Source organism: Callospermophilus lateralis, chromosome 1 (assembly GCF_048772815.1).
Source record: "Callospermophilus lateralis isolate mCalLat2 chromosome 1, mCalLat2.hap1, whole genome shotgun sequence".
Classification (NCBI taxonomy): Eukaryota; Metazoa; Chordata; class Mammalia; order Rodentia; family Sciuridae; genus Callospermophilus; species Callospermophilus lateralis.
In genome coordinates this window covers 19,822,434-19,849,326 of record NC_135305.1, presented here as the reverse complement: position 1 = coordinate 19,849,326, position 26,893 = coordinate 19,822,434, and the positions used below count along the sequence as shown (strand labels likewise).

Sequence of the window (26,893 nt, the reverse complement as noted above, 5' to 3'; positions counted from 1 at the left end):
ATGAATGATTCTAAAGGGCATGTTTGATATTGTTAAGGCTATATGTGACAAACTAGTATTCCATGGGTATCCATAACAGCAGCAAAATTAAATCCAATGAGCAAATGTCCATAAGTCCAGAATCAGTATCCCTAAATGTCAAATGACATAAGACTTTGCCACTTAAGAATGGCTTTTTTTTTTTTTTTTTTTGGTGCCAGGGATTGAATTCAAGGGTGCTTAACCACTGAGCCACATCCTCAGACCTTTTTATTTTTATTTGTAGATAGGGTCTCACTAAGTTGCTTAGAGCCTCACTAAGTTGCTGAGACTGGCCTGGAATTTACAATCCTCCTGCTTCAACCTCCCCAGCTGCTGGGATTACAGGCATGTGTCACCACTCCCACCTCTAAATGATTGCCTTTTTAAAAAAACATATTTTAAGATGTTGATGGATCTTTATTTTATTCATTTATTTATATGTGGTGCTGAGAATTGAACCCAATGCCTCCCACAAGTTAGGAAAGCGCTCTACACACCCCAGCCCACTGAATGACTGTCTTTATCCTCCACAGTATACATAGCTGGCACGTGGAATAATCAGCTTTGACATATCACACTGCAGCATCTGAAAAGCTGTTTCCTTAATTCATCCTCATGTGGTATGAAGGAAGGGAAAACAGCAAATGGACAAGTGTCTAGGATTTGGAAGCTGCCTCCTCTAGTTGACTTGAATTCTAGTTAATCTTGGGCAGACTTAAATCAAACTATCACTAGATAGGGGGTTATAACCACGGAGGGATCAAATAATAATGTGTCACAGTAAAAAATAAAATAAAATAAAAAAACGTGGTAAGATTATCTTTTCAAAAACATGCATAATTACTTTGAGGACCTGCTGGCTGGTGACAAACCTACTGGACTTGTTGAGAATGAAACAGGAAAAATCCAAAGGATCCCAAATAATAGACAGGAAAGCTTCTAGAAATCAAGAAGGGGAACTTCTCATGTGGTTGGACAAAAATACCATTCCTTATCTTTCCCACCCTGACAAAAGTTCTGACACACACGCTTCAAACCTTGTGTGGAAATTCATGCCTGCTTGGAAGCTTCCAGGGCCTGACAAGCCAGCATTTTCATAGTTTTCTCTTGTTTGGCCTCCAAATTTATAATTCTCTCCCATTCTACGCCGTCCTACCATTCTCTGTTCCAGAAGCTTTTGGGAAATTCCATTCACCATTTCTTCCCAGCTAAAATCTTTCAGGGAAAACCCAAGGGAGAGCCTTTAAAGCAGTAAGAGAAAGTAAGAGTGAGCTATTGCCTATAAATCGGGCACCTGAGCAGCTTTCTTTTTATTCACGATCTATGAGTTACTATCACCAGGGCTTGTTATAAAGGAGCTTTCTTCTGCGATGCCTGCCTGGCTTCATCCCCAGGGTTTAATCCGAAAACTTCCCGTGAGTAAAAGAAATATCACCTCATCTCTTCCAAGATTCCTCCAACGCCTCTCTCCCTCGGCAGGTGTTTCCCAATGACGCCAAACACTTTCTAGAATCTCAAACCGTTGGGTCTCCACAAGCTCCGGGGTTTTCCTATTGCCTTGGCGACGCGCCAGGGTTTGTTTCTCTATTTCCCTAGGCCCAAGCCCGCCCACCGGCTCTAAAACCATATTCTTATTGGCCCAGACGAGAGCTCGTCTCCTCATACAGCCAATCATCGCCTCGCTTCTTACCCTTGGGATTTGGGGAACGGAAAAGACCGTGGTCAGTCCGGGGGGGTAGGGCGGAGCCAGGGATGAGCGACAGCTCGCCCTTCCAATAGGCAGAGACATAGGACCTGCCCCGTCTGGCTCCAGGGCTAGAAAAGAGCGTCGATGCCGGTCGTAACGATGAATTCCAGGCGGCGCTGCCCGCTTCGCGGCCCAGAGGAACGGCTGTTGGTGCTGGTGGTCTTTTTGCAGGTGAGTGGTTTTGTTCGCAGTGTTACCGTTGCGAACGTTTCTATATTTAAATCATGTGGGGTTTTATTTTTGAGGTGCGGAGAAGGCAGTTCCTATGTCCTCTCAGGTTAGTCTCTGGTCGGAATCAGGCGACCACTCTACCAGGCAAGCTGTGACCCTCAGGTATCCCCGAGGGTCGTACCCGCTGTCCCTTTTCTCAGCATGCGCCTCTCGAGAGAGTGATGTCAGCTGAAAGGAGGAACCTCCTGGGTAGTGGTGTCTGGTTGGCTCTCCTGGACGGCTGAGGCGCGGGGGCAGAGCCCCTTCCATAGCAGACTCCCTGGAAGGAGGCAGGGCTGTGCCACTGTATGTAGGGCAGCGGCAGGCTTGGTCCTGTGAGTGTGAGTAGATAGGAAAACAAGCAAACAACAAAAACCCCGAAACCAACAACCCGAACGCTAAGGAAGGAAGGGAGGTGAGTGAAGGCAGTGGTTTCGGGCGCCAAATCACAGGTTCACAGAAACACGAAAAATAAAAGTCACTGCAATTCCCTCTGTTCCACAGGATGGGGACTGATATTGCACCTGAGAAACTCGAAAGAAATGCATACTTGAAGTTAAGGTCATAGTTAGACTTTGAAGGATAATTGGTTTTTAGCTAACTTAACTTCCCACACCTCCTTCCTTACAAATTAAGCAGGATTTATGGCTTGTGCGTGGTACTCGAGAGTTAACTAACTTCATGTGGAACTTTTCAGAAAAAAAAAAAAAAATGTTAAGTTTCATTAATAGGTACTAAGGCTTTCTATAATGAAAGCAAAACTCATGACAGTTTGACTTTTATTTTAAAACTGTTTACTCTGAACCCAGGGACTAAGTTTTTTCCATTTCTGTATTTCTGTAACACCTCACAAGTCATAGATGCTCCCCAGATGATGGTGGATTTTAGAGAGGCGTCATTCAAACAAATGGCATAGTAGAAGGAATTCCAAGTTAGAAGTTGAGATACCTTGGTTTTAGTCCTGAAGCTGTTACTTATTTGTGTGATCTGAAACAAATCGTTTCAACTCTGACTCTTAATTTTCACATCTTTAAAAAGCAGAAGTTTCATTAGATTGTTTCTGGGCCCCATGCCTGTATCAGTATATTTTAAAATAAACATGATAGTTTTATTACAAATATACAAGTGAAATCATATTGCAGTAAATTCTGTATCAAATTTGTTAGCAAGTAAGACTTCCCAGCTTCAAGAACATGTTCCATATGTAAACTAAACCAAATCAAGTAGATCACTATAGAAAATCTGGAGAGCACAGAAGAAGTATAATATGGCAGAAGGTGTCAATGCTTAATCCCACCACTCAGAGACAACCACTCTTAGTGTTTCAGTAAATCTTTTAGTCTTTCTTACTCTTTTGCCTTCTACAGTTGGTTGAGATTAAAAGGTATATTCCACCTTAAGTAGTGATTGATATATCTAAATTCACCCATGCATTTGTCTTTGTGTGTCTGGTGCCTAGAGAACAGAGGATACGAAAATGATTGAATTGAAGTGTTTCTTGAATACCTTTGGAATGAAATCTGGTATGAGAGGATGTTTTTATGGGGAAACAGGACAAAAGATATTTATAATGAACCCTTTCTTTGAAGCTTGGCCACAAATGTGGGGAAATATATGCTTTATAGAATATAAAACATTGACCACTTTACTAAAGCATTTGAATTGCAGAATATTTCTTGGTATTTGGTATGCTTCTAGGACTGTCTGTTTCCATCACCCTCTTCCATCCACCACATTTGATTGCATTCTTCCTTTTATTATTTAAACTTCTCTCTAACCTCACCCATCGCTGTGCTTTGTTCCCAAATTTTGCTTCTATTAGAACCATCAGCCAGGCAAGGATTGCTTTGATGGGCCTAGGAACTGGGCCAGTCTTCATGAGTTAGTCCATGTCTGCTCCATTCTACTACTCACTTTTTGTTAGAGCATTTTACCATAATTCATTTAATACTCCTAACACTTCCTTGAGAAGAGTAATTTTGTTATCCTCATTTTATGGATGTGGATCGTGAGATCCAAAGAATTTATTCAAGATCATACTGTCAAGAAGCAGAAGAGTGATTTCATGTTTGGATTTTTTGACTTCACACTTTCTGGGATTTGGGGGAAACAGTTTGTATTGACAGAGTTACTAACCTAGGGAAGTAAATAACCAGAGATAGGAAAGAGGATCTTGAGTGGGCATTTTGCATACTGGTGATACCAAGCAGGCTGAACCAAACTCCATGGCCCAGGCAAATTCTCATCTTATTACATATTTATATCTCTTCCCCATGATTGGGATCCTACCTCCTATTGCTTTTTATCATTCTGATCAGTAGGGAATGTTAGAATATGATATAAGGTTAAGAATAGTCTGAAAAACACTATGAATGAGAGTATTTGCTCCTGTTGAAGAGATTTTTTTTTTCCTTGTACTGCGGATTGCACCCAGGGGCACTTTATACTGAGCCATAGCCACAGCCCTTTTTATTTTTAAATTTAAGACAGGGTCTCACTGAGTTACTGAAGGCCTTGCTCAATTGCTGAGGCTGGTCATTGAACTTGTGATCCTCCTGCTTCAGCCTCCCAAGTCACTGGGATACACCACCATGCCCTGCCAAAGGTGTTCTTATTACTGTAAATACAAATGGAAAAGTGACTGTAAAATTTTAGGGAAAATAATGGTCCATAGAATATTAAGTACCTTTAGGTACAGTCATATTTGAACATTTGGTATTGTACTTGATTTGAGGGGAAGGCATATTTAGTTAAGATAACTGACGCTCCAAGGAACTAAACACCACATTTCGTTTCTCTTGAGAACTGTTCCTTTTTAATTCATCAGAGACATGGTTAACTTCTTTCTCAGACCTCAAATATAGCCAGCCCATCTTCTATAAAGTTATATTTCTAATTCAATGGGGGTTAAAAGTTGCTCAAAGCTGTACAGTGAGGATTTGGACAGAGGATAATATCTGAGTGGTCTAGGAAAACAATGTGAGTATTTGATCTTTAAGTATAAGCTTTAGATTAAAGTTATTCTGGGCCTGTGTTCCTTATTTTATATTATTTGACATTATATTGTTAATTAAGTTTCTTGCCCAATTTTTGGAAATGGAAGAAAATCTAGTTTTTAGGCTGAACTTTACCCTGTAATTTGCCCTACCTTTTCATGCTTTGTGATACGGAGTCTCACACATTAATTTTGAAACACTTCAGGAAGGGAAGAAGCAAAGTCCTAGGAATATTAATTTGGAAGATATGATGGTCCCCAGGTATGGAGAGTAGGGTATGTGAAATTATATGGCTTAATAAGAGACAGGAGTAGGAAGCACCAGCAAGATGGCCATGCTACATATGTTGACACTACTCTGAGATTCTGAAAATATTATGAAGTAACCTCAGTAATTATAGTGCCTAGCATGTGCATCATTCCTAGGTCCACACTCTCTGTCCCTTCCTTGCCCAATAAATACTGTGATGGCATTTATGGATTTTTTTTTTTTTGCTTTATAGTTAATCTAACTGGAATTTCTATACACATATAGTGAAAGTTTTTTTTTTTAAGATAGACACAATATCATTACTTCATTTATTTATTTTTTATGTGGTGCAGAGTGCCCCACATGTGAGAGGCAAGCGCTCTACCACTGAGCTATAACCCAGCTCCTAGTGAAAGGTTTTCAAAAATCATAAATCACCTTCACAGTTTGTCCTTTGAATCATCTATTTATTTCTTTTCTACCAAGTCAACTGCATAGCACTTAACTTTTAAGTAAGTATGCAGTCCCCTGAAATGGAAGCACTGGGCCATAATTTATGGAGATGTCTTATAGGGATAAATCATGCCTGAGTGACAGATTACATTTTGAAGGAAGTTCACAAGATGAATCACATTTTCTCCATAGTTCTCTCTTAAACCCATTCCTAAATAATTCAGTTAAGCAAAAGTCAGGTATTCAAACTGATTCAAATATCTTCAGTATTGTCTTCAGTGAAGAATAAAAACAATTATGAATGGGATTCAATTTAAGGTACTGTGCATTTCTGGCCAAAAATAAAATCTGGCGATTTAATAATGTTGGTAGTATCCTGAGATAGGATGCTTAATTAAGATAATAAATGCTGATGTGATTAGTAGATCCAAGTATGGGATTCAGCTATGCAGGGGGATCTGCATACCTAGACCTTCTGGCTTAGTACCTGATTTTGTACAAGCCCACAAGCTATGAATGTGTTTTACATTTTAAATGGTTGAAGTTAATCCAATGACAGCAATACTTAATGCACGAAAATTACATGAAATTCTAATTTTGAAGTCCATACATAAAGTTTTTTGGGAACACAATCGTATTTATGCATCTGTGTATTGTCTACAGCTGTATTAGGCTACACTGGCTGAATTACACAATTGTGCATAATTATGACAGAGATCTTATAGTCCACAAAGCCTAAAAAATTTACTATTTGACCTTTTATAGAAAAAGTTGCTAACATCTGAGTTGAGCTAGTGTCTTTCACATTTATTTCTCTCCCATTTTAATAGCCATAATCCTAATCTAAGTCTTTATTATGTGTTATCAGAATTATTGTAAAAATTTCACCACTAATATTCACACTACTGTTTTTTTCTATTTCTCTTTGTATGTGTAAGTGCTGCCTGATCCTCCTAAAATTTGTGCTGTTAAATCTTTAATGTCTCAGTATTTATAGAAGAACCTGTATTCCTTGGCATGGGGTCCTCCTTGGGCCATTATTCAGTCTCATCTTTTTATACTAGTCTCTTCCTACTTCCTGGTTATACCCTATACTTAGAATGACCATATAATTTTCCAAATGGGACATTTAAGTGTGAAAGGGGCCCTAGTAATAATGTTGGGGGAGGAAACAGGCCAGTTTTAGGCAAATCAGAATATATAGTCACCCTACTTATAACCCCAGCTAGTTTGAATGGCTTACTATTCTGTATAGGCACTTGTTCCTTTAACTCCTCTCATTGTCCCCATAGGCTAGAATTCCTTTCTTTTTTTCTATAAATCTAAATCTTAAATAACTTTTCAAATCCAGCTTATAGTGCCATGTCCATAAAGTCTTACTCAGAAAGAATCTCTCCCTTCCCACCTCCTTTATGATTGAAGTACTTCTCGTGGTGTGAATTATTTTCAACTTTAGACAGACAGACACACAACAAAATCATGTCACCTTTCCTTACTGCTTTGTTGAACACATAATCTGTGTTGGAGTCCATGTTCCTCACAAGCCTACACTTGTGCTCTGCCCTAATGGGGTTTGCAACCCATGTTGCAGAATGTATTAATTGACTAGGCTGGGGAAGACTGAAGGATATTTGGGAATATCATTCATTCATTTTAGTGCAATTAAAGTAGTGAGAAAAAATTGGGTTTCCAAAGACACGGAAGGCAGACCCTTGGGTTTATGTGTGGCAGTGGAATAGAATGGTTCAAAACATAGGTATAGGCTTTGGGGGTCCAGTCTGAGACTGAATTCCAGCCCTGCCTCTTCTCCTGTTTCTGAATCTGTAAAATGGAGTAATTATAGAACTTACTCCATGGAATGATGGTTGAGGGTTCAAACAATCCCAAGGACATGGTAAGTACCATGTGAATGTTAGCTGTTATGATTAATATCATCATGATCATCACCACAGTACTGTCACAGGTGGGTAACAGAGACCAAGACAGGATGAAACAATAGAAGCGCTGGAGGAACTGCAGCACTGAAAGCTTAGCAAATTTGTTTTCTGATAGAAGTATTCAGCTTCATAGGAGTCAAAGTGGTGCGAGTCCTAAGAAGGTCTGCACTTAGTAAGAAGTGACTAATCTATAGCCCTTTGAGAGACATTCCTATAGAGTGGTCAAGGCACACATTAGGTGTCAGGGAACTAAGAAAGTAATGGCTAAAAGGAAGGAAAAACTGGAGAGGAAAGAAAGGGAGGAAAGTCATGTAAAAAATGTTTGGTTAATAAACTTTTAATTCAAGCCAAACCTACTTTAAAAAGGAAGAAACTCTGGGGAATGATAATCCTTATAAACTGTGTGGCCTTTCTTTGGCATGAAGTAATTGTTGATGAAATTTACTGATTCTTGATGGAAATTAGTCCTTAAGTGTCAGCAATAGGATAGATGAAGAACCTTGAGAGCAAACTGCATGATGGTGAGCTTTACCAAAAATAAAATAAAGTGGAAAACAAAGCTCGAGGTTTTAAAAGTAGGAGTTTTTAATTTGGAGGGGCCAGGTGGAGGCATATATTCTTGGTGAGTTACCTCTTCGTAAGTTGGGGCAACTACTGCTTGACCTGACTTTGTGCCTTGAAGTTCATCTCAAGAGCAGTGATGGGTTGAACCTTCCTTTATACTTTCTTTGTTATATGCATTTTATGAAATGGTGGCCTGGGTTTGGAAGGGGTTATAACAGAGATGCTTCTATGATGTGAAGCCAAGTAAATTCACATCCCCAGACCAAGACTCCAGAGTCCTTGGTGGTGAGGAGGGAGGAGTACAGGGATTGGAAGCAGAATACCTAGATCACAGTCCCAATTTGCCATTTAGTGAGAATGTGTTTTTGGACAAGTTAAACAGAACCTCCATTTTCTTTGTAGAGGTTATGGCCATCTGTGAACATTCTAAACTTACAGTATAAAAGTTCACTGTATCAAGCTATACTGAATAATTCTTGGCTTCTGTTTTGCCATGAAATACACTGGGATTCTTTTGTTCAAGCTTGCTAACATCTCAGCTCTGCCAACTGACTGTTTTTACTTGGATGGTTACTTCTAGGATTGTTAAACATTTGCCTCAGTGATGCAATTTAATAATATGTGTCTTAACTGATTTTGATTCAATCAACAGACCTACTAAATGCCTTGTATGCCTCAAATAATATGGTAGGTTCTAGAGATACAACATGACCAGCATCAGTCTGGATGCAGCTTGGTCTAAGGTGTATGTATTCCTCAGGAGCTCCTTTGCATGCATTCAACAGTTAAATAGGGAAAGTCAGTTGATAGTACAAAGGAGGAGGGAAGGAAGTTTTCATTTACCTGAGATAGACTTACAGGTTTGGTACTTAGCCTATATATTCACCTCCTGACCTCACAGTGAGGGAATATGTGTATTTGCATCATTTTTGTGGCTATTTTCTGTTTTAGTATATGTATTTTGAGTGAAAAAGAAAACAGTTTGCTTTATTTTTTTAAACAAAATAATCCAGGATAGCAGATTAGATCCTGCAAAGCTTGGTGGTGGCTGCCTGAGTATTCATTGCTACATTGTTTTGTTCCCTTGCTGTAGTCCATAGTCAAAAGAGGATAGGGAAGGGTTTCTGCCTGTGGAATTTGTCCACCACATTCTTCTTCTGAAGAGAAATAGATTCTTTAGCTGTTCAGCCTGGTGGCTTCTCTTGACATGACAAACTGAGGTTGAGGTAAAGGTACAGTTGATAGTTTGCTTATCGTTTTTCCAACCTCCACTACTACCAAAAAATAAAATAGTAAGTGGTTACAAAGGGTGGATACAGTTCTCCATTGGCCTGAAGCTTTATTATGTGGTGGTTTGGGGGTTTTAAAAGAAAATGTCTTTTTTTGCAATTTAAACACACACACACACACACACACACACCAGTACCCATTCATTGGATGTATTGCTTTGTCTCTTTTGAGTGAGGGCACCTGAAGCTGGAGCTTTATTAACCTCATGAAAGTTCTGCTCCTGGACACAGGCAGTCTCCTGTCAAAGCACTGCCCAGATGGCTTTTGTCAGCTTCTCTCTTCTGCCTGATATGCCTCTCCTAGGCTGAAGATAGGAACATGGTACTCCCTCCCTAGAGATTCTCAGCCCTGTGAGATGCTTTCACCTGAGCCCTGAGCACTATCCCTTCTAGTCACCTGGGGCTTTCTTGCTCCATGTGCACCAAAGCTTCAAATCTGATGCTTGACAAGAAAGGGACATCACAATCCTAACTAGTAGCCTTTCAGCTACTTGCTAATCACCTCAACCAGATTTCCTTCCTGAGTCTTGCAGCCTTATTTAAAAGGCATTTATACTTTAGAATCTCTAGGAATTACTAAAGAAAAATAGAAATTAGGCCTAAATTCCAGTGAACTTTGTCAGTGATGTTATATAACTGTCTGTGAATCTCAGTTTAAGTGGGACAGAAAATCTCCAGTTAATGGAAATTGCTGGGGCTGGGAATATGCCTCAAGCGGTAGCGCGCTTGTCTGGCATGCGTGTGGCCTGGGTTCGATTCTCAGCACCACATACAAACAAAGATGTTGTGTCCGCCAAAAACTTAAAAATAAATATCAAAAAATTTTCTCTCTCTCTCTCTCTCTCTCTCTCTCTCTCACCTCTCTCTCACCTCTCTCTTAAAAAAAAAAAAAGAAAGAAAGAAAGAAAGAAAGAAAAGTAAAGAAATCGCCAAGAATGGCAGAAAACCAGGCCTTGATGCTCTTATAATCTTCGCTCCCCAGTGTGGAAAAACACTGGGGTGGAGGTGGAAAGTGCCAGGCATGTCAACCAAACCACATTTGTCAGTGTAGATATGTTCACTGCAAGGAGAGTGAAGGCCGGCTGACGCAGCCCATCTGCAGATTTTCCAGGGGACCGAGTGGAGCCATAATCTTTGGGCCTGCAGTTTGAATGTAGGGGATTCAAAATCACTTTTTAGGTTGCATGTCCCACTTTACTAGATTCTTCTCCTGCTAAGATGTGGCTGGTGTGTGTAATTTTATCTGTAGGGTTGGGGAGGAGGAGAAGGCAGTACCTCCTTATCAGTGTGGCTCCTCTCCCTCCCACAGACCTGCTCCTGTTAATCTCTTTCTACAGGCCACATCTCACAGCTGCTTGCACTGGATAGGTTGTTTTACATCCGGATTTATTCCTGCCAATAGCTCTGTCTTGAGGCAAGTGAAAGATTATTTCGGTGACACCATATTTGGTTTAATGTCACCTAAAATCACTTTTCATGTTTGAATATTGAGCCAGTGTGTCTTATTTACCTTGAATTTGCTCTTACATGGTGTAGCCTATAGAATTAAAAGAGCTGGTTGCCACAGTCAGTTATATATACAGATCTATGTGGTGGTTCACTGAGATAACCTGTTTAATAACTTCTGTAATAAGAAGGTGAGGCTGGTAAATATTTCTTTTCCTAAAAGTAAGAAGCATGCCTTCTATGTAGAGTCAGCTGCTAGGAGCGGGGAGATCCCAGCTACTAGTCATGTTTTTAGACATCTATAACTCATTCTATTGAATCCTCACTACTCTAAGCATAAACTATCTTTTTATCTGGCAGAAACACAGCATGCCATGAGAATGAAGTGTTCTGTTGTTTTATATCATAAAATTAACATTATCCAGCCATCAGAAAATTTAAGTCCACTATGTTGTCTGTAATTAATTGTCTGGAGAATATGCTTATATGCACTACAAAACGGATGTCTGACGTCAAAACTGTTCAAAGGAATTTCAGTTTATTTTAGAAACTGGTTGTTGTAAAACTGTGCTTCCTTTCCTAGGTAGTCATTTGAATAATGAATATAACTTGTACTTTTTGTTCTTCTCTTGCTAGATGTATTGCTGTCCTTAAACAGTATCCCATTCAAAAACGTCAGGGAACCGCAGCCATCAGTATGTCCAAATATAAACTTATTATGCTAAGACATGGAGAGGGTGCTTGGAATAAGGAAAACCGATTTTGTAGTTGGGTGGATCAGAAACTTAACAGCGAAGGAGTGGAGGAAGCCCGGAACTGTGGGAAGCAGCTCAAATCACTGAACTTTGAGTTTGATCTCGTATTCACATCCATCCTTAATCGGTCCATCCACACAGCCTGGCTGATCCTGGAAGAGCTGGGGCAGGAATGGGTTCCTGTGGAAAGCTCCTGGCGTCTGAATGAGCGTCACTATGGAGCCTTGATTGGGCTGAACAGGGAGAAAATGGCTTTGAATCATGGTGAAGAACAGGTGAGGCTCTGGAGAAGAAGCTACAATGTGACCCCACCTCCCATTGAGGAGTCTCATCCCTACTACCATGAAATCTACAGTGACCGGAGGTATAAATTGTGCGATGTACCCTTGGATCAACTGCCACGGTCTGAAAGCTTAAAGGATGTCCTGGAGAGACTCCTTCCCTACTGGAATGAAAGGATTGCGCCTGAAGTACTAAAGGGAAAAACTGTTCTGATATCTGCTCATGGGAACAGCAGTAGAGCACTCCTGAAACATCTGGAAGGTACTACTTATAGAGGTCACTAAGTATTAAAGTTGGGCCTTAATCTAGAAATTAAGCTATTGAAACACTATTTACGTAATAGACTTTCCTTGTCTTTGTCCCTTTGTCACTTCAGACTTAAGTAACTTGTTCCAAAAATCCAAACTCCCGTGCCTTTAACATGGGAAGCAGAGGTTTTCAGACCCTGTATGACAGATAATGAATTCTGTTTCTGAATCAGTCGGTATGGGGTGCAGTCTGAGAATTTGCGTTTCATAGAGGTTTCCAGGTGATGCTGACACTGCTGCTTGGGGTTCCACACTTTGAAAAGCACTGATATAAAGATTTTTTGTTGTAAGATAAAAGGAGTCTAGTAAGGGCAATCTGCAGGGTTGAAAGTAAATTTATTTGAGTTTTTCAAGTTAAGTAAATTATCTAGACTTCAGTTTTGCCCACTTTCTTCAAACTTTAAATTGATTTTTTTCTTTTGGCAGTACTAGGGATTGAATTCAGGGGTACTCTACCATTGAGTTAGCTGCACCCTCAGCCCTTTTTATTTATTTATTTATTTTTTGAGACAGGGTCTCACTGAGTTGCCAAGGCTGGCATTGAATTTGCCATCCCCTGCCTTAGCCTGCCTTAGTATCTGGTTACAGGTGTGTGCCACCAGGTCTGGCCAACCCCCACCGGTGGGGGGGACTCCAGCTTTAAACAGTTGCGGCTGTGTTTTCAGACCTGGCTTCCTGACCTGTTCTTTTATTCCAGTCCTGTTTTCCTAGATCAGGTCACTGATTGGGAGAACGTTCTAGGGGAGGAAAATATAGCCACAGTTGGCTTTTTAATTTATCTTGAGTCAAATGAAAGCTTGGAGCTAATCAGCCTTAATTTTCTTTCAACTGCTGAGTCCTACTCTATTGTTAACCTTTAGTCTAAGTCACAGGAACCCTTCTGAGGACTCTGGCTCACTTCTGTGGGGTGGTAGTGACTGCACTGACACCTTCAGGACATTCCTCATCCCACCTCCCTTTACTAATCCACAGGGATGTGCTGTTTGAGTAGTCTACTCTATTTTTCTGTTTTCATCACTGTTAGCATTTAGCTTACAGGTTTTAGACTCATTTCTCCATCATTCCTTTTTACTGTGCTTTGCTTTTCTAGAAGAGGCTGTGTAAAGGTGAAGAGGTTGATATTGTGAAGGAATAAGTAGAAGGAGGCTATTGGTAACAAAATAAAGTGATCTTAATGAGATTACTTTGTTATAATTGAACACCTGACATCTGTTACTCAGGCAGATATCTAAAATCTGCAGACTTTATTAGCTGTTAATAACTTCATTGACTACACATGGCACTTGATCTGTTTGTGTGTGCACACACATTTACTCAGCTAAGTAAAGGAAAAGGATTCTTCCTTGTTCAGAAGAATCAGGTATTTGATGAAGTGACATGTAACTTCATCATAATAGACTATAATATTTTATTGCTTGAAGAAGAGTTGAGGTTCCTGTCAGACAACAGCGAACTGAAATTCAGAATTTCAAAGTTTCTGCCAGAAAATATGTTTTATCCAACTATGCAGACTCCTTTTCCAGAGACAGGGCTTAGATCTTATTGTAGCCAGGCTCCCTTCCCCAAAGAAAATACCACTATCTCCTTCAGGATATTTCTTTCCTCCCCTTCATAGCCCAGGAAACTCCCCTTCAAAAAAGTAAGAAAAAAAGCCCCCTGCTGTTTAGTGCCATTTACTCCTCACCTGCCTTCAAGTTAGATCTCTTTCAGATTATTCTGCAGCCCCAACTACAGCTCGTTCCAGATGCCCTCTCCTATTAGTGCACTGCTAATTTAACTATTTATTACTGTTCTTTTTAAGGGAAATGGGAAGAAGGTTTAACCAGTGGTAGTTAGAGAGGGGGTGGGGGTAGAGGGAAATTACTTATAGGAGGTAAGATTAGATATAGGAAAAAAGCTTACTTTTCTATATATAAGGGAAGTTACATTAGTTAAAAGAGTAAAATATTTGTATATGTATATGCTTTTTGCATGTTTATTTAAAATTTTTTCATAAAATGGACTCTTTCAATTTTTCCCTGTCTGAGCTTTAAACAGCTTGATCAAGCTTAAAGCCATATTACCTATGCCTGGGGAAAAGGTGTGGTAACAGATGGAATCAATGACAGCATAGTGTTCTGTCCTAAAACTAATTTCTTAATTGTTTAAAAGCTGTAATTTGGGGGTAGGAAGAATAAGGACCCCAGTTAAATACCTAATTAGAATATTGGTCTACCCTGCAATCTCAAGGTGCCTGAAGATCTTTCCACTGAGATATGCTAGTATTATTCATCTGCTCTAACATCTACACTTAGAGGTGTCTTCTGCATACCTTAGCAACAGAGAGTGTGGTTCTTAAGTTGTTATGTTGTTTTTCAAGTGTTCAATACTATGGCATTACCATATAGGCAGTCAAATCCTGACTGACACTTCTTCCTTATTGGGGAAGGGGACAGGTGCTGTGGAAGGAAATGAAACCCAGAGAGGCTCAGATGACTTGGCCGTGATCATGATAGTTAGAATCGTGAACTCTGCCCAAAACCCAGTCTGAGGACTCGCTGCATGTGATTACCACCTGGACGTTTTTTGTATATTTTTTTTTCCTGAAAAATATCTATTTCCTCAATCTATTCTTTATTTAGAATACTATATTGTAAGCAACTGAGTCCAGAGAGTCCTTGGCAGGTAAACCACAACAAAGGTAATGTAATGGATGCATTGAGTCTTAAATCATTACTGCTGTTGTCATAATATTGTGGTCTGAATTGTGCTCCCTAAGCTCTACAAGGTGGGCTTTTGGGGAGTTTATATGAATAGAGACATTTTACATGCATATATCATGTAATGTAGAAACTTTCATGTGACTCTGAATTCACTGGAAAGTTATGGTTATGTATCTAGGTCATATTTTTATTTCATTTGATTATTGATCACTAAGCTATTTTGCCTAAAGAAACTGCTGTAATAGAAAGGAGCAAACTATTGATCTACCCAACAAGGTGGATGAATCTCAATTGCATTATGCTAAGTGAGGGAAACTGGGCTCAAAAATCTATGTACTGTATAATACCTTTTGTGTGGCATCTGGGAAGAAGCAGAACTATCAGGACAGAACACAGATCATTTAGGGAAGGGCAGGCTGCAAAGGCTGAGGGAATTTGGAGAGATGATAGAGCTGTGTTATTTCGTCACTGGTAGTGGTCACATTACTATATGAAGTTGTCAAAACCAATAGAACTATACACCAAAAAAGGTGAATGTTGCGGTATGAAAATTATACCTTGAAAAAAGACCTGCTTTATCCAATGAAAACACCATTGCCCCAATTAGAACCTTGATTTTTTGCTTTACAAAATTATAGCCAAGGGGAGCTTGTTGTAGGATGAACCGAAGATTTCTGTACACACCTACCTGCACTCACCTGGAGGGTCTTTGTTATACTTCTCAAAGCGTAGAGCTCTCTGGTGCTGCCTCTGTTTAGCAACATCAAACCATGGTCAGTAGAGGAAATTGCCTTTTTAAATTATTTATAAGGTGCTGGACCTTGAAGATTTTTGTTTGTTTGTTTTTGTGGTCCCAGTGAATGGAACCCAGGGCCTCATACATGCTAGACAAGTGCTCTACACTGAGCTGCATCCTCCATCCAACCATGAACTTTTGTTAGGGTCTTGCTAATGTTACTTAAAGGTCATGAGCTCTTCTCGTAAAGGTTTTTCCATCTCAGAACTATGACTGCTTCTTTGCCACCAAACTTTGGAGCCTTAATTAAGCTTCCACCTGCTGTTTTTCTTTCTCACAACCACTTAGTCTAGGAGTAGGTCAACAAGGACCTCTTGGAGCCAATGCAGATGAATAGTACAAGTAAATGTTACTGATTCAGAGTTAAGTAACGTTCTTGTCTAAGAATTGCAAGCATGGGAACCACATGTCATGCCTAGGTAAGGCTTTGTGGCTGATTGAGATGCCTCAATTGTGTCAAATGACTTATTCATATAATTTTTTTTTTTTTTTTTAGTACTGGGGATCGAACCCAGAAGCACTTTAACCAGCCCTATATACCCAGCCCTTTTTATTCTTTATTTATTTTTGGTGCTAGGGACTGAACCCATGGCCTTGTGCATGTGAGGCAAACGCTCTGTCAACTGAGCTATATCCCCAGCCCTTTATTCTTTATTTTGAGACAGGGCCTTACTAAGTTGCTTAGGGCCTTGCTAAGTTGCTGAGGCTGGCCTCGAACTTGTGATCTTCCTGAGCCACTGAGATTATAGGTATGTGCCACTGTGCCCAGCTATTTATATAATATTTTTGCTTGTAAATGATATGTAGTTTGGGTGTTTTTTTTTTCTTTTTCTTTTTTTTTTTTTAAAGAGAGAGAGAGAATTTTAATATTTATTTTTTAGTTTTCGGCGGATACAACATCTTTGTTTGTATTGGTGCTGAGGATCAAACCCGGGCCACACGCATTTCAGGCAAGCGCGCTACTGCTTCAGTCACATCCCCAGCCCCGGGTGTTGTTTTTCTTTAATCTGATAGTTCTTAATACTTCCAGAGGAAAGAAGAAGGGAGAAGGGCTGGGGATGTGGGTCAGTGGTTAAGTACCCCTGGATTTAATCCATGGTACCAGAAAGAAGAAGAAGAAAAATGACAATATTATATAGTAGGAAAATTTCTTCTTAAGGGATTAGTTTACTGATTTTTAGAAACATAAATAATGACCTGTACTATGCTAGTAAGTCCAGGTTACAGCAGGGCCCACCTCTGACAGGTTCAGACACACTTCTTGCAAAGCACTGTGAAAAATTTCAACACAGGCTTAGTATCTAAAAGCATCCTGTTCTGTAGTGTTCCAGACAGGCGTGTGTGTCTTTCTCTGTGGTCAGCATAGTCACTTCCTGTTTGTTTCCTGCTGGTCCACATTGAAGGAAAAATCAGGTACCAAACTGAGCGTTGGATGTAGTCTGACCTTGCCAGAGGAAGTAGAATGTTTAGTCTGGGTCCAAGCACTGGATTAGACAGTTCAAGTTTGGAGTAAGAGTAGCAGGCAAGACTCTCACGTTAAGACAGACTTGATCCCTGAAGAATTGTATGCAGCTGCATGCATAGCAAGGCAAAGAAGTGGCCAGGTGAAATTAGAGAATTGGGGAGGAAAGGTCATTTGGGACTAGCTGTGGGGATGGGGACTAAATTAGTCACCTTTGGCATTTAGTGTGATATTTTCAGAAGCAGCAAGTTCAGGCCTCTCTTCAGTTGCCTGGTGGTATGCTTAAGCTTTCTTGTGTTTCAGTATAAAAGATTTATAGTAACCTCTATTTTTAAACCTTATATACAGTATTAACTATAAAATTAAATATGGAATGGATACTTCTCTCTGCCTTATTCTAAATCAGCAGCTGCCATTCTATCATCATATTACAATAGTCAAATATCTCACTTTCAGTTGTTTCCCTAGCCTGCCTATTTTAAAGTTGTACATATGCAGCATTCAGATTTTAAAGAACTAAAACTAAAAACAGGTTGATCATCTATGAAATTCAGAATCTCTTCTTTTAGCTCTTACTGGTGACAGAAAAATATAGAACTCTTATCACAAATTGTCAGTAGAATTTTAATTATGATTTGCTTGACTTTAAGGGAAGTGGGAAATGGGTGGAACCTCACAGTTGAATGAACTGACTGCAGCTGGTTCTCTTCTCCTAATCCTAAAGTGTCAAAATGTATGCATTTCATTCTGTCCTCTAACAAATCTTTCTGGCTCCCTTATTGTCTCTTCTCCCAGTTCCTGAAGTTCAAGATTTTTCTAGCAAACAGTTTAGAGAAAACCAAAGAATATGTTGAAGACATTTAATTTAAAGTATTTATTAGCACTAAATGTAAGCAACTTTTTGTTCAAGACTAAGAGCCTTTTAACCCTCCCATTTTTTCTTGTTAAGTTCAACACAATCTTTAATCAAGGCTTCAACCATAAAAGACTAGATTCAGTTTGAAAGCCCAAGAAATTAGAGTTCGTTCGGTTCAGCTATGTGCCCAGGGTCCACAAAATCAGGTTCTGATTTTGGGCCTAGGGATTTAGCACCTCCATGTGAATTAGACATACAAGGTCTAACCTTTTGAGGAGTTTATGTTTTCCTTTTAATCTCTCTAAAATCTGGCCAGTTGGAATGCTTTCATACATTAGCTTTATGTTTTGAAAATTTTAATTAATCTTTTATCCCTCATAGATTTTAGTTATGTGTAAAAAGTATATTCATATAATAAATACATGGTGGTGGACACCTGTGATCCCAGTGACTTGGAAGGCTGAGGCAAGAGGATAACAAGTTCAAGGCCAGCTTGGACAATTTAGTGAGACCCTGTCTCCAAATAAAAGTAAAACAGGAACTGGGGATGTAACTCAGTGGTAGGGCACTTGCCTAGCACATGTAAGGCCCTAGGTTCAATTCCTAGTACTGCAAAAAATAAATCAATGAATAAGTAAATAAATTAATACAGAGTGTGTCTATATGGTGGACCATATAACTAAATATATTCTGGATCCTAGGAGCTAACCCATAATAGTGCTAACTTGCAGTCAAACAAATATTTATAAAAATTGGTGCAATGGTAAGACCTTACTTTAAGAGCCAGGGTGATATAGGAATGGATTAGATATAGTAGACATAGATCTTGTTCTCAAGAAATTCATAGTGTTGATGGGAGAAGCTAGCACTTGCACAAGCCCTTTCACAAAGGCACAGTGGTAAGCCCTGCCATCCATGTACAGTGTATGTGACTGTTCTCATTATAGTGACTTGGGGGAGGCACTTATAGATGCAGATTTGACTTTCTGGAAATGACTGTCTAGGCAGAGTTACATCCTTGACTTTCTTACTAGAAATATTCCAGTCATTTAAATTGGTCACAGTTAATTCCTAAGTGCCCCTTACAAGAAGATTCTAGAAAGACACTGGGTACATGAATAGATGTCTATAAAGGGACTACGATGGAGATAAGTAGTTTCAGTGTGAGAGCTTGGTGATATTTCTTTGTAGAACATTCTTGAGCTCTGTATTAAAAAAAAAAAAAAAAAAAAAAAAAAAAAAGAGCCAGTTGTCAGATAGGTGATATGCTAGCTAGCCACTCATTTTAGCTTTCAAGTCATGTCCCAGTGAATGAGTTTGTAGTAAGATTATATAATACACCCCTCATTCACTTTGGTTTAATCCAGTGCAGATTCAGTGTTCTAGCCTCAGGAGTTCTGTTGGCTTAACTTCCTTAGGATGCAGAACATAGCTTATACCAAGATTGAGTAATGAGTGATGGCTTCACTGTGGTTTTTCTTAATTTGCTCTTTTAAAATTTTAATTGCTTAAGTCTCATTGACTGATTATTAACCAGTCTAAGTATTTTAAATATTTTTAAAGTAATTAGTCTACTGAAAATTTCCTGAAGATTCAATAAAGTGGAATATTAACTTTATTTATTGGAAAAAGAGTATTTTTGTTGTGTGCTTCCTCCTTTATAGGTGAAAGATGATGTTTCTGGTGGCCTTTGTTTAATGGACTCACACAAAAGTGGGTTGTTAGCGAAGCTATAGGTGTGAGTTTGAGAATGTTATTAAAGAGAGGACCTAGGTAGATTTGAAGTCATGGACAAACAAGTGGGTCCCACACGTGCCCTAGCTCCTTTGCAAAGACCTCCTTTTTTGGGTCATGCAGACAGTACCCTAAACCTGCCCCATCACAATTCCAGTGTTAGCTACTTCAAGAGCTAGCCAAACCTGTCTATGCCCTTTTTCAGTCCTAGGAACACCAGGTGCTGGTGTCCATTGAGAACCTAGCCTGTCACAAAGGAGAAAAAAATATAAACATTGCACCTCTTTCCTTCTGTGGTGGTGGAAATAACCATAAACAAGTCAGATGACTATAGTGTAAGCCCTAGGATTTGGAAATTAACAATAACAACAACAACAACAAAATCTAAGAAAAGCTCCACTTCGACTGCCTTAACAGTCTTGTGACTTGAGCAGGTTTATTTAACCTTTCTGAACCTGTTTAGTACTTGTGTAACAGCTTTTTTTTTCTGGTGTAATTCACATACAATCTATATCACTCATCGTGGACAATTTAGTGATTTTTATTTTATTATTTTTAGTTTTGTCATGGTACTGTGGGTTGAACCCAAGGCCTCATGCACACTGGCAAGCACTTTACCACTAAGCTAAACCTAGACCTAGCCCTTCATTGCTTTTTAGTATATATTTGTCCCTTGGTATCCATAAAAGACTGGTTCAGACATTCTTGCAGATACCAGAATCTGCAGATGCTCAAGATCTTTATATACAGTGACTTAGTATTTGCATGTAACCTACACATATCCTCCTATCTACTTTAAGTCTTCTCTAGATTACTTATAATACATAATACAATGTAAATACAACAGTTGTTTAGGAAATAATGACAAGAACAAAAAGTCTATCCGTATTTGATATAGCTATATTTTAAAAAGTCTTTTCCATTCCTGGTTGATTGAATCTATGGGTGAGGAATCAGTGGATATGGATTCACAGAGTTGTAAATCCACCACCACAATCAGTTTTAAATTATTTTAGGAGGCAGGTGGGGAAAGGTTGACCAAAGGGTACTAAGTTATAATTAAATATTAGTAAGAAGTTCTGGTGTGCTGTTGTGCAGTAGAGAGGCAATAGATGACAATTGTGTACTATATATCTTTAAAAAACTAGAAGAAAGGATTTTAAATGTTTTCACTATAAAGAAATGATGACTGAGAAGATGGATGTTTAATTAGATTTTCATTACCTTCATGTACCCTTCTGCTGTCACCACCCACAATTATGTCACTTCCCCCTAGCTGTAGATAACTAATCTACTTCATGTCATTATGGATTTGCCTATTCTGAACATTTCATATTAATAGAATCATACAATATGTGGTCCTTTTGTGACTGGCTTTTTTATTTAGCATGTTTTATTTACATGTAAGCAGCATGTATTGGTACTTCATTTCCTTTTATTCTCAAATAATATTCCTTTTTTATGATTATGTGACATTTAATTTATCTGTTTATTAATTGATGGACTGCTATGGTTTTGGCCTAGAAAAGTTCCCTGAAAAGCTCATGTTTTGAAAGCATGATCCCTAATAAAGCAAGAATCAGAGGTGGGGCTTTTAGGCAATGATTAGGGCTAAAACTCTGTTAGTGCATTAATCCATTTAGTAGATTAATGGTTTGTATGGACTACTGGGTGGTAACTGTAGACAGATGGGGCATGGCTAAAGGAAGTAGGTAACTGGAGAGTGACCTTAGACTCTGTTTTGTCCCTGCCTGTCCTCCCTCCCTGGTTCTTGGTTACCATCAGCTGAACAGCTTTCCTCCTGTCATACCCGTCCACCATGATGTTCTGCCTTACCTCAGGCTCAGAGCAATAGAGCCAGCCAACCATGACTGAGACCTACGAAACCAGATTAGTTAGAGAAATCTATGAAATCTCTTTTTCTCTCCAAGGCTTATAGATTCTAGAAACAGATAAAACATGGTCTTGCACAACAGATGATTATAGAAAGTACTTGGTGTCCCTGTGTTTCTCAGACCTCTAAGATGTCTCTGCTTTTCCTAACCATTAAGTATGAAATAGAGAAACTCTGGTTTTGGAAGAAACTATCCTCCCTCATTTCATTGGAGGTAAAATCCTGGCCAAAGTCACACATGTTCTACTCTAGAGTACTGTACTCAGCTACTGGTTAGATGGGTGAGTCAAGATTGAGGATTTACAGAATTTTCCCTGGATTTCGGAGGGAGAACTGCTGGATTGTAAGCCCCAATGGTGCCCTGGCTCTAAACCACATACTATTGAACTCCCCTCCCGCACAGCCAGCAGACATTTCCTGACCCAGTGGAGGCAGAGGACTTTTAGAATTTAGAGCGCTCAACTCCCAGCTAAGCAGCTGGGTGCCTGTCTGAATGCATCTGTTCTTGCCAGCTTTAGTTTGTGGGGATAATCCTGAGTAAGATTACAACATGAGATGAGGGCAGGGCAAACAGTCTTCCCTTTAAATCCTCTACCTGTTAGGGGTAGAAGAAATGGGTACTTTTTCCTGTATGTTCATTTTTAAGCTAGTCCTCTTATCCCATAACCTTTGGTAATGCTCGGAAAGGTAAAGCATGTGTTTCTTTTTTCTTCTCTTTTTAACTTGACAGAGGGATTGGAAGCCCAGAGAAATTTTTTACCTAAAATTTTACAGTTAGTATATTGAAGGGAGGTGATTGGCTGGCACACTTGGAAGAGACAATCTCTTACAAGTTAGGATTCTTTTATTTCGTAGTTGTTCTAATTTGGATAGCTTGTACATCAGAGTTAGTAGGTAGCTCTTCTGGTCCTAGACCTGAAATTGGAATAAAGAGCTATCCCACTGAGTAAGGATTCAGTGCATTGATTCTGTGGCTCTTGGCTGGTATAGTTATAACCAGTGACTTATTAAAATGACAAAGTGCACTTATAGCTAACTAGTAATAATTTATTCTGCCACCATCAAATAAGGACAACCTTGGACTCATCTCACAATTTGCTCTGCCTAGATCCTTCTTATCTTATGGAATAGAAACATATGATTAGAATTTAGAAGTCTATGTAATTAAAACACTTATGTCCCGCCTCCCCTGCCCCTACTGGGGATTGATCCCAGGGGCCCTCTACCACTGAGTTACATCCCACCCAGCCCTTTTAATCTTTTATTTTGAGAAAGGGTCTCATTAAGTTGTCAAGTCTGGTCTGGAACTTGCTATCCTTCTGCCTCAACCTCCCAAGTCACTGAGATTATAGAGCATTTATGTTTTTTGAATTTTTGTTTTGTTTTGTTTGGAGTATGGAGGATTGAACCCAAGAGTACCTAACAACTGAGCCACAAACTGGCCCTTTTTAAATATTTTATTTAGACACAGGGCCTTGCTAAATTGCTAAGTCTGGTTTTGAACTTGCAGTCCTCTTGCCTTAGCCTTCTGAGCTGCTGGGATTATAGGCATGCACCACTGTGCCCAGCCAATTGTTTTTTTAAAGTAAATAATTTGAATATTTTCAGTTGCTTTTTAGTTTGTTCCATCTTTTTTCTCATATCTTCTGTTTTTCTGTTTTGAATTCAGAGAAGCCCAGGTATATACTTCTGTGTTTTAATCCAAGTTTTGCCATTTGTTCTGTGTGGTCTTGAGTTATTTAACCTCTGTGTGCCAGAAATTGTTACATGGAGAAAACAGTAACTTATAGCCTCATATAATACATATAAAGTACTTAGAATAAGTAAGCCAGGCATGGTAGTATATACCTGTTATCCCAGCTACCTGTGAGGCTTAAGGCTGGAGGATTGCAAGTTCAAGACCAGCCTTGGCAATTTAGGGAAATTGTCTCACAAAAGGAAAAGTACCTAGCATGTAGTATGTGCTCAGAATGTTAGCTGTTTATTGTTAAAAGTAATTGTAATAATGAAAATATTGTTAGTACCACAGTGACCATTACAACTATGGTAATTCTTCTGCTTCAGATTGAATTACCAACAATTTACTTGTATTTTAAAAAGGATTAAAGGTGACCTGTCCATTATGCATATCTTCCTAGTAGGGGGATGTAAAGGGACAGTTGGAGAATGAGGGCTGTTTACAAAGCATACTGTAAAGTCCTTTCCTGATTCCCCTGGGCTATGTTCCCTAAGCCTTGGGGGAGAATTCCTGCTTGAATTCCTGGGGTTTTCCAAGCTCACTTAGTGTTTGAAAACCAGCCACATTCCCATCAAATGAGCTAGATTCAGACATTAATGGAAAGTCCTAATTTTAAGACTAGTGTGGAAAAGATGATTTTTAATTCCTTCCACATGTAACTAGGCAGGAGCAGGTTGCCCCAGAAGTTATATACTGTTTTAAGATTCAGCACTTGATGTGAATCCCTAAATTTCTAGAAAGTTCCCGGCATTATGAAATTGTAGTTGGAAACCCTCACAGCACCTGGCCTGGTTTCAACCAAACAGTTAATATGGAACTAAGTCAATGTGCAGTTAAACAATTAAACAGAACTCCCTCTGGAGTTTGTTTTTAACACTTGTCCCTTTCTCTTCTGCTCAACAGGTATCTCAGATGAAGACATTATTAACATTACTCTCCCTACTGGAGTCCCAATTCTCCTGGAACTGGATGAAAACCTGCGTGCTGTTGGGCCTCACCAGTTCCTGGGTGACCAAGAGGCTATCCAGCAAGCCATTAAGAAAGTGGATGATCAAGGAAAAGTGAAAAAAGTCCCATAGTGTCTCCGAGTACTGCCTAAAAATAGACGCAGAAGGAATGGCATGCAGTGTGTTACGGGTGCTGATTTCTCTCTTTTTTCCCCCCTGATTTTCCATATTTTTTCCAGGGATAGATTGTGCAGCAGAATTTTGTATAGGTAACTAGATAACTTATCCAGGCTGGTATGAAGCATTAGAGTACCTAAGAACTAATGGCATTAGTCTTAGTAGTTAGCTTTCCTGCTAGGCCTGTTTGAATTAGGCACAAATTAGCAACCAGGGGTGGTTAATTCGGGTTGTTTTGTTAGTTTCTGAGTTGGAAGAGTAACAGGTGGAGATAAAGTTTAAGGTATTTATTTTTCAATAAATCATTATCGAGTCACCATGGATGGGCACTATTTCAATAAGTAGTTCACCTTTTATTTAATAAGACTTTCTGAAATGATAGTAAGGAATACTAGATAATACACTGTATGTAAGTATTTATTACTAGTCTTTTCCTCTAGGAAAGGGGATGCTTTGGTCATTAAGACCAGAGGTCCATTTATTTAATGGGAAAATCACAGATGGGTCCTTCAGGAAGGCCAGCAGCCACTATGATAACAGCAGCAGCAAGGCCCCTAACTTTCTCTAGTCCAGAGTCATCCTTTGTTCAGTATTCAGTAGAATTCTTCTTTGGCCACTAGAATGAATACAATATAGACAACTATGGCTGTTTATGTTCATTTTGGGTTTTGTTTTAGTTTTTTGAACTTTAATTGTTGGGTACATAGGGTTGGTTTAAAAATAAAGTTCTGTGACTGAAAATGACATCTCCAAGTGTTTTCATGTGTTTGATAAATTTTAGGCTGGTGTCTCAACTAGTCTTGTACTCCTGTCTTCCTGTTAACACTCAGAGGACTGCACTCATTTTACCACCCTGACACTTCTCCTTGTCTTTAAATTGAAGGTTGGCATTGGGGAATGTAGAATATAGTGCATATGATTTATTCACCTGAGCAGAGGGAGTGGTATATTGGGGTTTGTCACATTCTTATGTTATTCAGCTAAGGGCAAAATATTATGGTATATAGTACAGAGTAGTCAGGGTAGGCCATTTCAGTGATAAAGTCTTATAAAAAATTTGCAATTTGAATAGCTATTACAGCTGTTTATCATTTTTCAGGTTTTCTTTGGTGGATTTAGTTTACTTACATTCATTTTATAGTTAAAATTGACATTTGAAGGAAGTAAAGTCTGAAATCTTTGCTGCTACTTGCTCTCCATTCAGTATTTAATTTAGAACTCCTAGAGATTAGATGAAGAAGATGGCTGAAAAGTTGAACTGGTCTGCTCCCAGCTGGCCATATCTGTGATACATAAAAACATGGAATATGGATGCTTTCCATCCGTTATCCTCTACTGCAGCCTTTCATCTTAGTGCCATTCTTCAACTAATAATCCTCTAGAATTCAGACAGCAGGTTGTCTTAGTCAGCTTTTTCGCTGCTGTGACTAAAAGACCTGACTAGCACAAGTATAGAGGAGGAAAAGTTTATTTAAGAGCTCACGGTTTCATAGGTCTCAATCCATAGACAGCCGGCTCCATTTCTTGGGGCTCCTAGAGATGCTGAACATCATGGCAAAAGAGTGTGGCAGAGGGAAGCAGCTCACATGATGATCAAAAAGCAGAGAGAGACTCCACTTGCCAGATACAAAATATATACTCCAAAGCCACACTCTACCCACCTTCAGTTACCACTCAGTTAATCCCACCAGGGAGATTAATTCACTGATTGGGTTAAAATTCACACAACCTAATCATTTCTCCTCTGAACCTTCTTGCATTGTCTCACACATGAGCTTTTTGGGGATACTTCACATCCAAACCATAACACAAGTTGATAATGCAGCTGTCATATATATTCCTAGAATTTCAAACCTATGGCTAGGATACAGTCCTGACCATTTTTGAATAGTTTTATCTCTGGAACTGGCCTCTTGAGTTTTCCACCCCAAGTGGTCATCATGTCTTAGGGCAACTCCAGATCCTGGACTTGAGTTCTTCCCTGTCCCTCATCTAGATTTTGACTTCAAGAGGGTCCTCTAGCAGCATGGTGTGCTTTAGCACACAAAGCAATAATGACATTTAGTTAGGTACTTTGGACTCTTATTGGCTTCCTAATATTGGGATATAAAAATGATTTTGATAAAATGATGATTTTTGCTGATACTTTCTGATACAATTTGGTCTTACTCTTTTTCAGATCTTGGCTAAAATAAATGTGAACAGAGGTGACATTTATGGAAATGGTGTAAAATTACTTTTAACAACCCCACACTTCAAGCTCTGGGCCACCTAGTGAACCTGTTTTCTTGGCATTGTTAACTGGTGATCCAGAACTTCTCATGCAAGAA

The 26,893-nt window shown here is 39.2% G+C and overlaps 1 protein-coding gene across 2 annotated transcripts; it reads left to right on the top strand.

The window, feature by feature from the left end:
- The first annotated feature begins 1,819 nt into the window (after positions 1 to 1,819).
- On the top strand, positions 1,820 to 25,307 carry Bpgm (bisphosphoglycerate mutase). 2 transcript variants are annotated; one of them, XM_076860259.1, is made up of 3 exons: positions 1,820 to 1,939; positions 11,549 to 12,210; positions 24,343 to 25,307. In XM_076860259.1, exons 2-3 carry the CDS (start codon positions 11,610 to 11,612, stop codon positions 24,516 to 24,518), a joined length of 777 nt encoding a protein of 258 aa, XP_076716374.1. In that variant the 5' UTR covers positions 1,820 to 1,939; positions 11,549 to 11,609; the 3' UTR covers positions 24,519 to 25,307. The 2 variants fall into 2 exon arrangements, with proteins under 2 accessions (XP_076716374.1, XP_076716383.1); XM_076860268.1 differs by having other exon boundaries at positions 1,842 to 1,939; positions 11,809 to 12,210.
- The last annotated feature ends 1,586 nt before the right edge of the window (positions 25,308 to 26,893 follow it).

Bases quoted from the DNA above. Each gene is read 5' to 3' on its own strand.
- Bpgm (XM_076860259.1), top strand. From the start codon at position 11,610: ATGTCCAAATATAAACTTATTATGCTAAGACATGGAGAGGGTGCTTGG. The intron at 12,211-24,342 runs GTACTACTTATA...TCTGCTCAACAG, and splicing joins ACTCCTGAAACATCTGGAAG to GTATCTCAGATGAAGACATT.